The sequence below is a fragment of the Ornithorhynchus anatinus genome, chromosome 11 (assembly GCF_004115215.2).
Source record: "Ornithorhynchus anatinus isolate Pmale09 chromosome 11, mOrnAna1.pri.v4, whole genome shotgun sequence".
Classification (NCBI taxonomy): domain Eukaryota; kingdom Metazoa; phylum Chordata; class Mammalia; order Monotremata; family Ornithorhynchidae; genus Ornithorhynchus; species Ornithorhynchus anatinus.
Genome location: NC_041738.1, coordinates 39,796,605 through 39,813,987, shown reverse-complemented (window position 1 = coordinate 39,813,987; position 17,383 = coordinate 39,796,605). Strand labels below are relative to the sequence as shown.

Here is a 17,383-nt window from a genome sequence, read left to right as displayed (position 1 = left end):
GGGACTCTGAAAACGTAGTCTTTGTTGGGAAGGAGGCAGTTCGTTTAGGCTTGGCAGGCTGTTCTGTTGGGGACCAAGGCAGGAGCCCCCAAACCCAGCTCAGGGTCTCGGAGGTATTCATGGCATTTTCTTTGCAAGAAAACCAGCCCGGAGTTGGAAGCCAGATGGCTAGGGAATTCATTCTAGGGTAACGAAGGGCAGACTCTGTACATGGAACCTACCTCTCCATGATTGGAGCTATCCACCAATTGCCAGTTTGTCAGTTTCTTAATATGAAAACTCCTAGCTGACAGAACATTTGGAGGAAGCAAGAAGTGGCCTCGATTAGCCAGTGGAAACATAAAGGTTAGCGTTTAAAAATGATTAAAGGCATAGGACACGGTCTCTAGGAGGAGAGGTTAAAGGAGTTGGGGTGGTTTAGGCTGATGAAGAGGAGGCTAAGGGGTGAGTTAATCACTACTGCTAAGTACTGCTAATTTATACAAGGGAAAGGATCACCAGTTCATTCTTTCCACAGAGGACGTAACAAGAGAAAATTAATTGACCAGTACGCTATACTCTCCTTTTTTTAATATATGGTATTAGTTATATGCTTACTATGTACCAGGCGCTGTAATATGCACTGGGGGAGGTACAAGCTAATTTAATTGGACACGGTCCATGTCTCACATGGGGCTCACAGTATTTATCCCCATTTTACAGATGAGGTAAGTGAGGTAACTAAGGCCCAGAGAAGTTGAGACTTGCCTAAGGTTACACAGCAGCCAAGTGGCGGAGCCAGGGTTAGGACCCAGGTCCTTCTGACTCCCAGGCCTGTGTTCTAACCGCTAGGCCACAGTACTTGTTGTCGGCAAGGAATGTCTCTCCATACTCTGTTGTACTCTTCTAAAAATTTAATCCCATGCTCTGTGCCCGGTAAGTGCTCAATAAATGCCATTGATTAATAAAAAATTTATTTACACAAAAGAGAAACACGTCAGGGTGATTAAACCATGAAATGGGTACTGAGGGTGGCCCCTCCATTCCTGGAGATCTTTAAACATGTATGTATATATACATGTATATATTATTCCCATTTCTCTTGTATGGTTTAGTCTTTCTTGGAGGTTGAAAATAGCTAAAAGATCTCTTGATGTCCCTGACAGTGCTGTGATATGTAATTATTTGGCCACTTAGCCATTAAGTCCTGGGGTTGGTTGTAGTCCCCCCAAGAGGGTCAAGATAAACTTGATTGCGATCTAGATTGGAAATGACTGAAATTTAGACCAACCTAATGGCAGTCTAGGTGGTCCTGCAGGAAAACAGTTGAGATCAGTCCGGTCTCTAGTAGACCAGAGGTTCGTCCCCAGAACCTCTGCATAGATGGAGTACTGGTTGTAGGGTGAAACTCGTCTCTCTTTTGACTTGTAATTCCAACAGCAAAAAGGACGTAGAAGTGGCCTCCCCCTTAAAATTAACTTATTGTGGTGTTTTCTAGCAGAGCTGCCCAAAAATAAAATTGGAATTAGAGTCCAAGTCTGCAAGAACACGCAGTTCCAACTCATACATATTTTTAGAGCAGTAGTACCTAAACTTTGTGTAGGAAGATGTTGGCTGGTATAGCAAAGGACCGAGAAAAAGACACGGACTTGTTACTGTGACTGTCGATCTTATGACTAAATAAGTGACTGTCTTCTTTTTTTTTCAAGCCCCAACTGTTCAATGTAGAGCACTTTGTCTTGCCCATGTGGAAGTGAACACCTAAGGAAAATACGTTCCTTTTTTCTTTCATTTCAGTCCTATGTGTTGTCATTTTGGGGGTGGGGAGCATGAAAGCAAATCTGATGGAGGGAAGAAGCTGGTTTCCGAAGGAAAATGGCTGCCGGCATTCACTGTGAGCTGTTTGTTTTCCTTTCGCTAAGCAATGCCTGGAAGGTCAGGGCCTCACTCATGTGTCAGTCACAGGTAATTAGGGTTAACAGCTCAGTATGTCTTTATGTAGGGTGTGTGTGAGGGTTACTGTTCTCGGGGATTGGGCGCTTCCTGTTTCCAGGCAGCTGGAAAAGTCTAGGCTCTGAAAAAGCTCTTTATTCCAGCCCTAGCTCTTTGAGCAACGGAGTGAGCCTGCGTGGCCTGCTTCGTCCTGATGCAGGCTGAAGTTGTCTTCCATCTTGAGTAGCATCTTCTCCCTGGTAGTATTAGAACACCACAGGAAAACCATTTCCAGAGGCGCACGGAGGCTCTCTCAGGTTCTGATCCTCATTAACCCCCAATTCCATAAATGCCTAGAGCCAGGAGCAGGGTGTTGTGGAGCCAGTTCTCTAAGATAAGCAGGCTTTTAGCCACCCAGTCGGGACACGCTGGGGTTGGGAAGCAGCGTGGCCTAATGGTAAGACCACGGGTTTGGGAGTCAGAGGATGTGGATGCTAATTCCGGCTCCGCCGTTTGTCGGCTATGTGATTTTGGGCAAGTCACATCACTTCTCTGCAGTTACCTCGTCTGTAAAGTGGGGATTAAGACCGTCGGTGTCTTTAACTGCTAGGTGGGGTTCGAACCCACACTTGGGTGCCTGGCCTGCTGTAGTGTCCAGCAGGGAAGTGAGCAGACCTGTCCTCTTCGGAGAGGAGGCTGAGAGGTAAAATCTAAAGGAGTCATTTTCTGCATTGTTACGCGTTGGAAATCTGTAGAGAATCTGTGCCAGCTTTCTGACTCCAGGCTTGAAGGTATTAGGGGTGAAATGAAACCTGATATCTGTTTTCCTTAATCAGAGATTTGAGTCTTCTCGTGCTGTCCATCAAAAATGGGTTGATGGCTATATAGAAATAGAACTATATATAAATCACTGTCGGGTTATTTTCCTGCTTTTCTGAGTTTATATAGAATCTTTCTTCCAAGTGTCATCTTCAGCAGATTCTGAAAGACTTCTGTTCTTCTACTCCTGTGCCAGGCATCATATTTACAGGTAGTATGTGAGTAGTGATGGTGATGACTGGAATTAGAAAATCAGAGCTACGAAGGCTGGGGAGCTATCAAGTAGTGTCTGTTGCCTTAGTATGAATGATGTCTGCTTCTTCACAATTTCCCAGGCATAGTAGATCAGAGGGGCAATTTTTGTGGTTCTGAGTTCTAGAGAGGTGGAGTCCAGGCCACCAATACTGGGAGAAGAAGCATGGCCTAATGGACAGAACACAGACTGGGGAGTCAGAGGGCATGGGTTCTAATCCCAGCTCTGCCACTTAGGTGTGACATTGGGTAATTCACTTAACTTCTCTGGGCCGCATTTTCCCCATCTGTAAAATGGGGATTCCATATCTCTTGTCCTTCTACCTTAGTTTGTGAGCCCCATGTGGTACAGGGACTGCCTAACTGATTAACATGTATCAACTCCAGTGCTTAGTACCATGCTTGGCACATAGTAAGCCCTTAACGAATGCCATAATTATTATTATTATTATTGCCTGTAAATTGGATCAATCTAAGTAAAATGTTTTTATTTCCAAGAGGAACTCCAAGCCTTTTCACTGCCCAGGGAACTCACTTAGAGAGATGAACCATTTGTCTTTAGGGAGAGACTATGGACCATTATCTGTTCCCTCGCTTGGTATATCTGAATGTTTACAAACTTTTCTTTCCAGCTGTCTCTGACTTCCTAGTTTTATCTTTTGGGCTCTCTGAGCTTTCCTTTACTGAGTCTGGGCAGGCTGGGTTCATCTGGGGATGCTGAAGTATTTATTCTCTTCAGATTGCCCTGTGTCTAAACATTTGCAGCAGATGTGGTGAGCCCACAGGAGTCTCACAATCCTGTATTTTGGGGGTGAGAGTATTCTAAAAGCTGGTTTGAACAATTTCAAACATAAGGTATCCGTACTGTCTCCCCAACCCACGCGACCTTATTTTCGCTTCAGTAACTTGAGAGTTGAATGGAAGAAAATGTGATTTTCTTTTTTCAGTCCAAAAGCATTGGTTAAAGGGAGATTAGGGAGAGAGACTGAGAGAAAGAGAGCCTGCCTAATGTGGGGATGGAGCCCCTTTCTTCGTGCATTGGTGTCTCGGGCAGCTGATAATGGAAAGGCAAGGCAGCTGGAGTCCACTCATCCTACATCTGGTTCCTATCAGCAGTGATCCTGCTTTGGGGACAGAGCACTCATTAACACTGCATGTATACACCACTTAGATAAACTCTGGGAGTGTGCACACTCTTCACTCTGTCTCTCTCACACAGAGGCACATTATGTTGCCCTGGCAAACAGCATGTTGCTGTGGTTTCTTACATAAGGGAGGGCGTTTTGTTTGGACTGCCTAGTTACCTCAGCACTGCCATTTCACACCGTCCCTTTCTCCCCACAATCACTGGCCGCTGCATCCATTTCCTGCAGTCAGAGCAGAATTAATTTGGGTGTGCACCAGAGAGGGTCGTTTTCCAAGCCGCTCAGACGTCCGTGACGTCCGTCTAAAGGTGGTTAGATTAAAGGTCTGAAGCCACTTTCCCCAGGTAGCCATCGAGACCCACCAAAGCTGACGCTGGTTTCTCGGAACCGGTAACGTGTTGCCGTCTGCAATGGAGACGCTTTGGTGAAAGTTCAGATTTGGCGCTCTCCTATTAAATTATAAACCAGCTCCTCCTGGTTCATTTCACTCCAAAGTTCATTTTAATAGACTAGCCATATTTTTCCATAAGTAAAACTGTCAAATAGATGACTTTAGAGAGCTGAAGAGTGTAAAGCTCTTTACAAGGCACATCTATATATTTTTCTCCCCCGACTACTCTATCCACCGCTATGGCAGGGAAAGAGTTGATTTTGATCATATACGGTTAACTTCGAGGAGCTGTGCTGTTGCCTTTTAAACCCTTTCGGGGGAAAGACTGCCCATGAGCTGCTGGACGGTGCCCTTAATGTGCCTTTTGACTGCCGTCTTTTCCTTTTAGTTGAAGATTTACCAAGGTCTCACTAATACCTGTGGCCGTTGGCTCTGGAATTCGTAGATGGAGTTCTGAGGGAGGCTTTTGTTCATCCAGTTGTGCATCCCTATAAACACTGACGCTACATCTGATCCATATTTGTAGACCTCCCATCCACAACCACAGTCTGTTCAAACTGGTTTATTTTTAGTTTTATCTGCATCTGGAAAACTTTTGTGGATATCCACAGATATACACATCTTCAGTCGCCGGCCCCATTCACAGCCACCACCAGCACAGCAAGAGTGTGGATGTAAACCCCGCTGGCTTTCATCGCAAACTTTTAATAATTGTCCAAGGCAGAAGATGGGTAGTAGTTGAAGAAAAATAAAAGTTACCTCCAATCTCTGAGCTTGGGGACATAGCATCTGGGACATAAGAAGGATACATTCATTGCCTCTATTTGTAAAGAGTTCCCAGTGGGTTTAAGTTTAAAAAACATATTGAAATGCCAAAAAAGGCAACGGAGGAATGCAGACGTGAATGGCTCGTAAAAAGGAAGGTAACCGCAGAACCTAACGCAAATTTACAGAGAAACATCAGGAGCAGTGAAAATGTATGAGCCTAAGATACCTTTTAACAGAGATTCACCTGGCAGCTTAATCTTAAATCTGAAAAAGTTCCCTAGAACGTAGGTAACGCCCGCAGCTTCCTAAGAAATACCTGGGAAGGGCTTTTTGAAAAGCAAGAAAAGAGATCAAGCAAATAACTTCATATAGCAATTTGCATGAAGATGCCTTGCCTACAGGCTTTTATGCTAGAATGTTAAATTTCACTTCCCTGATGCTTTGTTGGGTTCGGAAGTGAAAAAGTAAAATATATTTAGATTACAGTCATGAAGATTGCTTGGAAAATGTGCTTTTCTGTAAGGGGCTTTCAGAGGCACCGAGATAGGATGAGGGGTTGGCATAAGCATGGCAAACAGGAGCTCAGAATCAAGGGGACCCTGTCTCTCGCTTAATGGATCGAAAAACAGTCATTTAGTTTCAGAGCCCCAGACAGGTCGGTATTACCGCCGGAGAGCAGAAAGTTTCTGTTTGCATAGCTGCTGCGTTATCGTATGGTGACTTTCATAAAATGGTTAGAGTGCTTTCTAGGCATTGTCTCCCACTAGACTGAAAGTTCCTTGAGAACAGGGAACGTATCTACCAACTCCATGGCCTTGTACTGTCCCAAGTGCTTAGTACAGTGCTTGGCACACAGTAAGAGCTCAGTGGTAGACATTAATTTAGTAGTCCTATCAAGACCCCTGAAAAAGCAGGGGAAAGCCACCTAGGCAATGTAAGGTTAAACGTTTAAAAGACTGTAGATGGATATATGAAAATAGAGGTAGGAATGCAGCTTTTGGATTGGCAAGCTACCTAACTGGCAGTTAAGATAGGCAAAGCCAGGGGTCTAAAGTTTCAACTGAATATCTTTCAAAGTAGACCAAAGAACTATATACCAGGTTGGAATCTGAAACTCACTTTTTTTTTTCTCCCAGAAATAATGTTTTAAAAGAGCCATCTATGTGGGGTAAAAGTGACCCATGTGACTAAAATGTAAAATTTAAATCCAATGATAATTTGATAGAAAACTATCACTGTCTGTGTGAAATACGTAGTAGAAAAGGAATTCGGATACAACATCTGACAGGATCGTGTTTGTGGGAAGATTACCACAGTGCATAAATAGCCTCTTTGAGGGATATGAATGTGGAGTGTAAGTGCTTAGTACAGTGTTCTGCACACAGTAAGCGCTAAATAAATACTATTGAATGAACGAGAGGTCAAACCTTTAAACGGGAAGATTGATTTAAACTGTTACAGAGGAGTATTCACTATCACCGGTCTTGTTTAGATTGGTGAGTTTGACATATATATTACAGGGAAAATGCAATGAAAAGCTTGAACAAACCGTGAATAGCTGACTGAATAGAAGAGGAGGCGAGAAGACTATGAGAGCCAGCTATAGACTTTGATTAGAGGAAGCCAAAATGGGCATTTGATCTGAGCAGGAGTTCAATACTAAAGGGATAGACTGGGAATGAGGAAAAAAAAAAGTGGAGTCCCCCTTCTGTTGCGCTGTTTTCCCTAACTTAATCAGGAAAGAGTTAATTTTGTAGAACAGCATTGAGTTTCAGGGTGCTAACAACTTCCAGTAAGTGAAGAGAAAAACCTCTATTTCTAGAGTCAGATGGGATTAGAGATTAGGTAGAAAGATGTTATGCATCTTACTGTAGTGATTGTGGTTCATGAATATATGGGGAAGGATCTGGAATTCTGAAGGGCAAGACATTTTCTTTCTTTGGAAGTGGAAGAATAAAGGGTTTATGCCCTTATGTGAGAGTTGAAGACATTCATTTATTTGCCTTGATGGTGTTTCTCAAAATTTCATTTTTATAAATTAAATTTAAAAATTAATTTTAAATTAATTTAAGAAGAGAGTTGGTGGGTTGGAAATGAAGGCAGCAGATGTATGCTACCTGTCCTAGAAGTTTAGATAGGAGTTATTTAGAGTTTCTACTGAAATTACATTTAGTGAGGACGTCTAGTATCTCCATGTCTTTCCTCACCATAAATACACACCCATTCTTTTAAATTCTTTAATCCTTAATTCTTTTTAATTAAAAAAATTAAAAAATTAAATTTCTTTTTTTAAAAAATAAATCTCAATACTATTAAAATAGCTTGAATACTTGGAATGAAGGTTACCAAAACAGGGGAACCACAAGGGAGATTCTAGCACTAACCGCCCCCAAGGAAAGACTGCAGATGGGAGGGTGATGAAAGATGACCAAAGAATTCCCAGAGGGGCATTAAAAAGAGAAAGGTTTAAAGTGCCTCATTTTGAATGCTGCCATATAAAATCTGGATTTGAAAGGAGGCAGAACTATCCAGGAACATAAATTGACAGTTCTAGAAATGCTAAGTCATACCAATGATTGTGAATCACTTTGCATTTCCAGCACAGTTTGTTTTTTAGTGGTATTTAAATGCTCACTATGGGCCAACCGCTCTTCTTAGCACTATAGTAGATAAAGCAGCGTGGCTCAGTGGAAAGAGCCCAGGCTTGGGAGTCAGAGGTCATGGGTTCGAATCCCTGCTCTGCCACTTGGCAGCTGTGTGACTGTGGGCAAGTCACTTCACTTCTCTGGGCCTCAGTTACCTCATCTGGAAAATGGGAATGAAGACTGTGAGCCTCACGTGGGACAACTTGATGACCCTATATCTACCCCAGCGCTTAGAACAGTGCTCTGAACATAATAAGCACTTAACAAATACCAGCATTGTTATTATAAAAGTTTATCATGTTAGACAATGACCCTTTCCCTCATGGGGCTCACAGTCTAAATTGGAGGGAGGATGATTTAATCCCCATTTTGCAGATGAGGTAACTGAGGCCCAGAGAAGTTAAGTGACATGCCCAAGGTCACACAGCAAGTAATTAACAGAGCTGGGATTAGAAGCCAGGATCTCTGACTCCCAGACCCCTGCTCTTTCCACTGGGCCAAGGTGCTTTTCACGTCTCTGAGTCAACATTAATCTGAAGAAAACAGAATTTTTGTACCACCCTCATCTCGGAATCCCTGGACCCAACTGGAAGAACTTAATACAGAACTTAAAGCTATCTCTGAGTTTTGCTACCAGTCAGTATACTGTCTAGCAAAGGAGTGGTATACATATAGGAAACTGAAAAGAGACGACCCCTATATGGGATAAGCCTATTGGAGCATCAAACGCCTATCATTTGATGCAAGCAGTGTAGCACAGTGTATTGATGACTCATCAATCTATTCCCCTTATGGGTGTGTATTTTTGGTGGGGAAAGACATGGAGATACAAGAGGTCCTCACTAAATGTAATTCCCGGTAGAAACTCTAAATAACTCCTATCTAAACTTATAGGTTAGGTAGTATACATCTGCTGCCTACATTTCCAACCCACCAACTCTCTTCTTTGACCCGCTACAGTCAGGCTTTCAGCCACTTGACCTAGATTGCACTATCTAAGGCGAACAGTGACCTTCTTGTAGGCAAAGGCCATATTCCTTACTGATCCTCCTTGACCTCTCAGCTGCTTTTGATACTGTGGACCACTCCCTCCTCCTCAAAGCATTTGGCTGACACATTACTAGCCTGCTTCCTCCTCCCTGACTGCTCCTTCTCAATTTCATTTGGAGGCTCCACTTCTGCCTCATTCTGTTTCTGAGGGCATCCTGCAAGACTGTTCCAGATCCCCTGGTCTTCTCCTGCTACACTCACTCTCGGGAGCGCCTTGGCTCACATACCTTTGACTACCAAATCTCACACTCTAGCCACGACCCCCTTCATCTCACCTCTAATCCCACCTCTCTTCTCGACTCCAGGGCTCTTTCGCTTGGATATCCCAAAGGACCTAAAACTCAGCGTCTAAAACAGAACTGCTCATCTTTACCCTTAAATCTTCTTCTCCTGATTTTCCTCCTCTCAGGTGAAAACACCACTCTCCTACTGTGCCAGAAAGCTGTCATCCTCAATTCCTTGCTATCTTTCAAGTCTCTGAATCAATGTACTATCATATCTTATTAGTTCTTCTTGTACAGCATCTCCAGGGTCTGACTCTTCCTCTTCACTCAAACTGCTCCTACCCTGGTACAAAGTGTGGTCGTATTTCACACAACTGCATCCTTTCTGGATGATCTCTTTGCCTCGAGCCTCTCTGTCCTCCAGTCTATTCTACATGGTTCTTCTTCTTGAAGGGTAACTCAGCACACATCCTTCCTCTCCACAAAAGGAAAGCCGTCCTTTTATTCGTTTATACCCCTCCTTGGCAATTTTGCATATATGTTTAACTGTACACTGAATTATTTATTTTGACTGTATTTAGTGTGTCCCCTCAATTAGAGTTAAGCACCTCGTAGATGTGAAATATGCTTTTTACTCCCCAAGCACTTAGTACAAGTGGAGACTCAATTAATATTCATTCAGTAGTATTTATTGAGCGCTTACTATGTGCAGAGCACTGTACTAAATGCTTGGAATGTACAATTCAGCAACAAATAGAGACAATCCCTGCCCATTGACGGGCTTACGGTCTTGATGCTACTACTGATATTTAATACCTTCAAACTGCCTGGTTAATTTTTCTACAAAACAGTCAGTCCACATTTCCACACTCCTCAAAACCCTCATTGGTTGCCCACCCAATCATTCAGACGTATTTATTAAGTGCTTAATGTGTGCAGGACACCGTAATAAGCTCTTGGGAGAGTACAGCCCAACAGTATAACAGACACATTCATTCATTCATTCATTCAATAGTATTTATTGAGCGCTTACTATGTGCAGAGCACTGTACTAAGCGCTTGGGATGAACAAGTCGGCAACAGATAGAGACGGTCCCTGCCGTTTGACGGGCTTACAGTCTAATCGGGGGAGACGGACAGACAAGAACAATGGCACTAAACAGCGTCAAGAGGAAGAACATCTCGTAAAAACCGATGGCAACTAAATAGAATCAAGGCGATGTACAATTCATTAACAAAATAAATAGGGTAACGAAAATATATACAGTTGAGCGGACGAGTACAGTGCTGTGGGGATGGGAAGGGAGAGGTGGAGGAGCAGAGGGAAAAGGGGAAAATGAGGCTTTAGCTGCGGAGAGGTAAAGGGGGGATGGCAGAGGGAGTAGAGGGGGAAGAGGAGCTCAGTCTGGGAACGCCTCTTGGAGGAGGTGATTTTTAAGTAAGGTTTTGAAGAGGGAAAGAGAATCAGTTTGGCGGAGGTGAGGAGGGAGGGCGTTCCGGGACCGCGGGAGGACGTGACCCAGGGGTCGACGGCGGGATAGGCGAGACCGAGGGACGGTGAGGAGGTGGGCGGCAGAGGAGCGGAGCGTGCGGGGTGGGCGGTAGAAAGAGAGAAGGGAGGAGAGGTAAGAAGGGGCAAGGTGATGGAGAGCCTTGAAGCCTAGAGTGAGGAGTTTTTGTTTGGAGTGGAGGTCGATAGGCAACCACTGGAGTTGTTTAAGAAGGGGAGTGACATGCCCAGATCGTTTCTGTAGGAAGATGAGCCGGGCAGCGGAGTGAAGAATAGACCGGAGCGGGGCGAGAGAGGAGGAAGGGAGGTCAGAGAGAAGGCTGACACAGTAGTCTAGCCGGGATATAACGAGAGCCCGTAATAGTAAGGTAGCCGTTTGGGTGGAGAGGAAAGGGAGGATCTTGGCGATATTGTAGAGGTGAAACCGGCAGGTCTTGGTAACGGATAGGATGTGTGGGGTGAACGAGAGGGGCGAGTCAAGGATGACACCGAGATTGTGGGCCTGCGGAACAGGAAGGATGGTCGTGCCATCCACGGTGATAGAGAAGTCTGGGAGCGGACCGGGTTTGGGAGGGAAGATGAGGAGCTCAGTCTTGCTCATGTTGAGTTTTAGGTGGCGGGCCGACATCCAGGTGGAGACGTCCCGGAGGCAGGAGGAGATGCGAGCCTGAAGGGAGGGGGAGAGGACAGGGGCAAACAGGGGAGAGGACAGAGGGAGAGGACAAACATGCCCACGTCTCCCCCATCCTAAAAAAACCCGCTCTTGACCCCACTTCCCCCTCCAGTTATCGTCCTATCTCCCTACTACCCTTCCTTTCCAAAATCCTAGAACGAGTCGTCTACAATCGATGCCTAGAATTCCTTAACTCCCATTCTCTCCTAGACCCCCTCCAATCTGGCTTCCGTCCCCTCCACTCTACCGAGACTGCTCTCTCTAAGGTCACCCGTGACCTCCTTCTTGCCAAATCCAATGGCTCCTACTCCATTCTGATCCTCCTTGACCTCTCTGCTGCCTTTGACACTGTCGACCATCCCCTCCTCCTCCATACCTTATCTCACCTTGGCTTCACGGACTCTGTCCTCTCCTGGTTCTCCTCTTACCTCTCTGGCCGATCATTCTCGGTCTCCTACGCTGGAGCCTCCTCCCCCTCCCATCCTTTAACTGTTGGAGTTCCTCAAGGGTCAGTTCTTGGCCCTCTTCTGTTCTCCATTTACACTCACTCCCTCGGTGAACTCATCCGCTCTCACGGCTTTGACTACCATCTCTACGCTGATGACACGCAGACACATTCCCTGCCTACAACCAACAGACCCCTTACTATTGGCTTTATAGCAGTCTGTCACCTTGCCCCCTCCTCCCTAACCTCGCTGCTCTCCTACTACAATCCAGCCTGCACATTTCACTCCTCTAATGCCACCCTACTCCCTGTACCTCTCTCATGTCTAGCTCACCCTCCACCCCTTCCCCTCATTCTGCCTCGGGTCCTCCTCCTTCATATCTGACCGAAAATTACACTGCCCACCTTCAAAGCCTTATTCAAGGCATGTCTCCTTCAAGAGGCCTTCCCTGATTGAGCCCTAATTTCCTATTCTCATTCTCATGCAGAGCACTGTACTAAGCACTTGGAATGTACACTTTGGCAACAGATAGAGATAACCCCTGCCCAGTGACGGGCTCTCAGTCTAATCGGGGGAGACAGACGGACAAAAACAAGGCAACATACCCATTCCCTTCTACATTATTCCACCTCTCCCTCACTCCCACAGCACTTATATACATATCCTTAATTTATTTATATTATTGTCCATTTCCCCCTCAAGACTGTAAGCTTATTGTAGGCAGGGAATGTGTCTACCCACTCTAATGTTTTGTTAAAGTGTGCTCTCCCAAGTGCTTAGAACAGTGCTCTACACACAGTAAGCACTCAGTAAATTACTATTGATTCTTCAGAGTTGATTGGGTTTAATCCCGGTAACTTTTTTTGAAGAGTCCTTTCATACCACAGTGAACAAAGACTGATTCTGAAGGGAGTTATGATGGAATGGAAGGAAAACATTTAAAGATAGAAATAGGATTTTATTGGGCTGCTGACAGTGCACGTCAGGCTAAGAAACTCTGCTTTTTGTCTTTCCATTTATGATGCAGAGGAATTTTTCACAAGAATGAGGTCGGGGTCAATGATTTGAACATTATCTTTAACACCGGGTTCAGAAGAAGGCCTGCCCAGTCCCCATAATGTTGTCAAGAAACTTACCATCATCTTCTTCAGGCGACAGCACATGCTAGGTTTGGAAAGTAGTTTGCAGCTGAAAGAAAGTAGATGAAGGTTCCATGTCTTAAAGTAGGATAATCTTAAAAGTCAGGCCAAGCACAGGAGACGATCTAGGAAAGGGCATGCTCTAATAATAGATGAATGATATTCACATCTGCTGTCAAATTGCAAGATTTGTAGTGGAGAATCTTTAAAACCTCAAATTCCAGCTATGGTGAACTTTTCAAAGTTCACTCTTCACCTGTCCAAGGGCACTGCTGGGTGAAACCTCCTCTACTTCCAAGTCTTTGGCTGAAAAATCCGTTGCGCCTCTCTACCGAATACTCAGGGAACATCTGGGAAGGGACCCTGAACTGGAAATGAGGACAGGGAATTTCCTGGGACTCCACTCCCTTGCAGAACTCATTTGCTCCCACAGCTTCAACTACTGTCTCTATGAGGAAGATTCCCAAATCTCACCTCCCTCCTTCTCTGCAGCCTCGCGTTTTCTTTTGCCTCCAGGACATCTTTACTTGAATGTTATGCTGACACCTCAAATTTAACATGTCCAAAACAGAACCCTTTATCTTCCTTCCCATCCTCCCCTGACTTTCCCATCCGTAGACAACGCCATCATCCTCCCTGTCTCACCAGCCCATACCCGTGGGATTATCCTCGACTCATCTCTCTCATTCAACTTGCACATTCGATCTGTCACAAAATCCTGTCAGTTCGACCTTTGCACCATCTCTAGGATACACCTTTTCTTCTCCATCCAAATTGCTACCATGCTGATCAGAGAAATCATCATTTCCTGCCTTGGCTACTGCATCAGCTTCCTCACTGATCTCCCTGCATCCTTTTTCTTCCCTTTCTTGTTCAGAGTTCACTCTGCTGCCCTGATTATTTTCTGAAAAGTCTTTCAGTACATATCTCCCCACTCCTTAAAAACCTCCACTGGCTGCCCATCCACCTCCTTATTAAACAGAAGTCCCTCCCGATATGGTCTAAAGCACTCAATCAGCTCCCTCCTACCTAATGTCATTGATCTCCTATTATAACCTAACCCACCCACTCCCCTCTTCTAACACCAACCTGTTCTCTGTACCTCCATCTCATCTTTCTCGATGCCAGTCCCTTTCCTGCGTTCTCCCTCGGGCACAGAACACACCTTCCCCTTTCATATCTGACAGCCCATCACTCTCCCCACCTTCAAAACCCTCCTAAAATCACATCTCCTCCAAGAGGCCTTTCCAGACGAAGCCCTTTATCTCCCTTATCCGCCCTCCCCTCTTCGACTATGAACTTTGTTTACCCCTTAAACATTTTGATACTCACCCCAGACCCATAATACTTATGTAGATATTCTTATACTCTACTGTTTCCCCCATCCCAAATCTATTTTAATGTCTGTCTTCCCTCATAGATTGTAAGCTCCTTGTAGGCAGGGATCATGTCTACCAACTCTGTTGTATTGTACTTTCCCACACACTTAATACAGTTCTCTGTATGCAGTAAACACTTGGTAAATGTCATTGATTGATTAGATCACCTGAGCTACTGAAGGTGGATGCCCGTCTCCCTTTAATCCTTACAATGGAGCCCTGGTGCGTAGAGGTCTGCCTGGACTGAAATACCGTGGCTTGACCCAGGTTTGGTGGGATCAAGTCCGAGAAGTGTCAAGCCTTTTCCCGAGGGTTCAGGATTGTACATGCGCTGTTGTGTCCTGAGGGCACCTACCGTCCTGCCATGTTTGTGCTATCCATCATTTGGCTTCGTGGCAAGAGCACGGGCTTGGGAGTCAGAGGACATGGGTTCTAATCCCGGCTCCACCACTTGTCTGCTCTGTGATCTCGGTCAAGCCGTTTAACTTCTCTGTGCCTCAGTTACCTCATCTGGAAAATAGGGATTAAAACTTTGAGCCCTCCGTGGGACAACCTGATGACCTTGTATCTACCCCAGTGCTTAGAACAGTGCTCGGAACATAGTAAGCGCTTAACAAATACCATAATTACCTCCAGCACTTAGTACAGTGCCTAGCACATAGTAAGCGCTTAACAAATGCCATCATCATTATTATTATTATTATTATGATCATCAGTAAAAACACATTGGTATCTGCTGACTTGGGCTCACCAGTTAGTCCCATGAAGGAGGCCCAAGGTGAAGGGAGTGGGAAAAGGGGGCGAGTGGATAAGAAGAAGCAGAAAAGTGTGGCAGGGGGTAGCGTTAGGCTTGGCCCATGTACACTGTAGGATTGGGTTGACATAAACCTTCTTTAGAACTCCTGGGAGGGAAGCAGGGGCCAAAAAAAATTGTGACTCCCTGACACCAGTTTTCCTGTCAGACACAGGCTAGATTGTAAGCTCCTTGAGTGCAGAACTCATGTCTGTTAACTTTGTACTCTCCCAGTCACTCAGTACAGAGTAAGTGCTCAATAAATAAGGGTGATTGAAATGTTTGATATAGGATGAAAGTGAATTTGATCCACATACGTATTGTTGCTTCTGTAACTGGCTCCCCCAGCTATTGGGAACGGCTTTTCTTGACTGAGGGCGAGTGCCCATCCTGAATTTACACTCCTTTTGCTCCTTTTTCAGGTGGGAACAGCGAGAGCTGCCTAATGGAAGGGTCTATTATGTTGATCACAATACGAAGACCACCACGTGGGAGAGACCGCTTCCTCCAGGGTAAGATGTTGACTGTTACTAAGAGAGAATATATCCTATGGGGAAGTCAGGGAGTCTAGGGGCCAGACTGCAACCCAGGAGATTGACTCCCAGTGGCAAATATTAAAGAGGAACCCTCTGTTTTCCAAGGAGGCTCTTAATCTACAATTGGATTAGGAAAGTACAGTAACTTCCACTGTGGGTCAGTTGAATTCTTCGAATTTTTATTCTTTTTCCTCAGTCTGTTTTCATTTTAAAGGTCGACATGGAAATTTTAGGGTTCTCATCTGGGTAGCACTCAAAAAACGAGGGAAGAAGATGTAGTGTTCTGGGAGGAGTCACAGAAATTAAATGGGATGAGATCGGGGTTCTCTGAAATTTTTTTTCTGCAACTCCATTTGTAACTACACAGCATTTTGGGGGCTTTGCATTTAAAAATTTGGGAAGTGATTAGAAACTGAACAGAAACCCATGAAATGTACACACCACAGTAAACTTCAGTTCTACCCCTGGGTGTGATAGCTTTGTTCTGAAAAATAGTATAAGACAATATCCCTTAAAATATATTGGGGAAGGGTTCCCGTTTTTCTGGTCCTGAACAGGAGAGGGATATTTTTAAAGCTCTTCTTGCCTAGGATTTGAGGTTGGAAGAGAGAAAGGGGTGATCTGCAGGGTTTCCACCTCAGGGTCAGAAAAGCAGACAGTCGCTTGATCTCCTGTAGTCCCATTCTGTTACCTCAAAGGGGCTACTACAGTCAATTTTCAGAGAATAGGACACGGGAGACAAAGAACTCATTTCCTGACCCCGTGGTAGGGTTCAGTTGGCCCTTTAAATCTCATCTCAGGGCCTGAAATGAAATCCAGGCATTCCCTGTCTCCAGTTCCTTTATACCACAGTTAGTCTATCTATAAGGAGCTCTTCAGCCCTAAAACTCAGATTATAACTGGAGTTACTATATTTTAAAAAACATTTACACTCTCACTCTTTGTGACTCAGTTTGCCTCAGTCTTTGTGTGTCTCTTTGTGTGTGTGTTTGTATCTATCAAGACAGTCGGGGGAGCTCTGTGGCCAAGTTGAGATGTATATTACACTACCTTAGCCCAGTCACTGAAAGAAGCAGTACACCCCATTATTGCTGGACAGGGCAGGGAAGGGTACATTTGTACCATAATTGGGGGGGCACCGAGGGGAGTGTCTTCTGAAACTTTAGGTAAGGTGACGTGGTTTCCCGCATGCCAGGAACACAAAGTTCTTTCTAGACATGGCTGTATGCCCTGAGAGCTCTTCAAAGGGAATTTCTGTGACTCAGTAAAAGCAAAACCTTCCTAAGAAAACTGGGCTTGCCCGCTCCTCATATAACTTCTTTCCAGAATGTGGGGTGGTAAGGGATGCCAACAAAAGGGAGGATACATGCGTAAGTCTCCCCACTCCTAAGAAACCTCCACTGGTTGGCCATTCTTCTCTCATTCAAACAGACACTCCTTACCATTGGCTCCAGGACACTCAATCAGCTCTCTCCCCATTTCTTATCCTTGCTCCTCTCCCATTTCACCCCAGCTTGCAGGCTTCATTCCTCTCAAGCCAATCTACTTTCTGTGCCTCGTCGCCGTCCCTTTTGCCACCGACCTCTCGCTCACGCCCACCCTCCTATTTGGAACTCTCTCCTCCTTTACGCCCGGCGGACAGAAGAGAACTGCTATCTCCATCTTCAAAGTCCTTACAAAATCACATCTCTTCAAGAGGCCT

At 44.9% G+C, this 17,383-nt stretch overlaps 1 protein-coding gene across 2 annotated transcripts in view; it reads left to right on the top strand.

Annotated features, from left to right (window-relative positions):
* WWP2 (WW domain containing E3 ubiquitin protein ligase 2) overlaps positions 1 to 17,383 on the top strand; it is a 110,916-nt gene that overhangs the window by 62,037 nt on the left and 31,496 nt on the right. For both annotated transcript variants that reach the window (XM_029075197.1, XM_029075198.2), the window contains one exon: positions 15,568 to 15,657. In XM_029075197.1, coding sequence (XP_028931030.1) covers positions 15,568 to 15,657 — 90 coding nt within the window. The remainder of the gene's footprint in view (positions 1 to 15,567; positions 15,658 to 17,383) is intronic.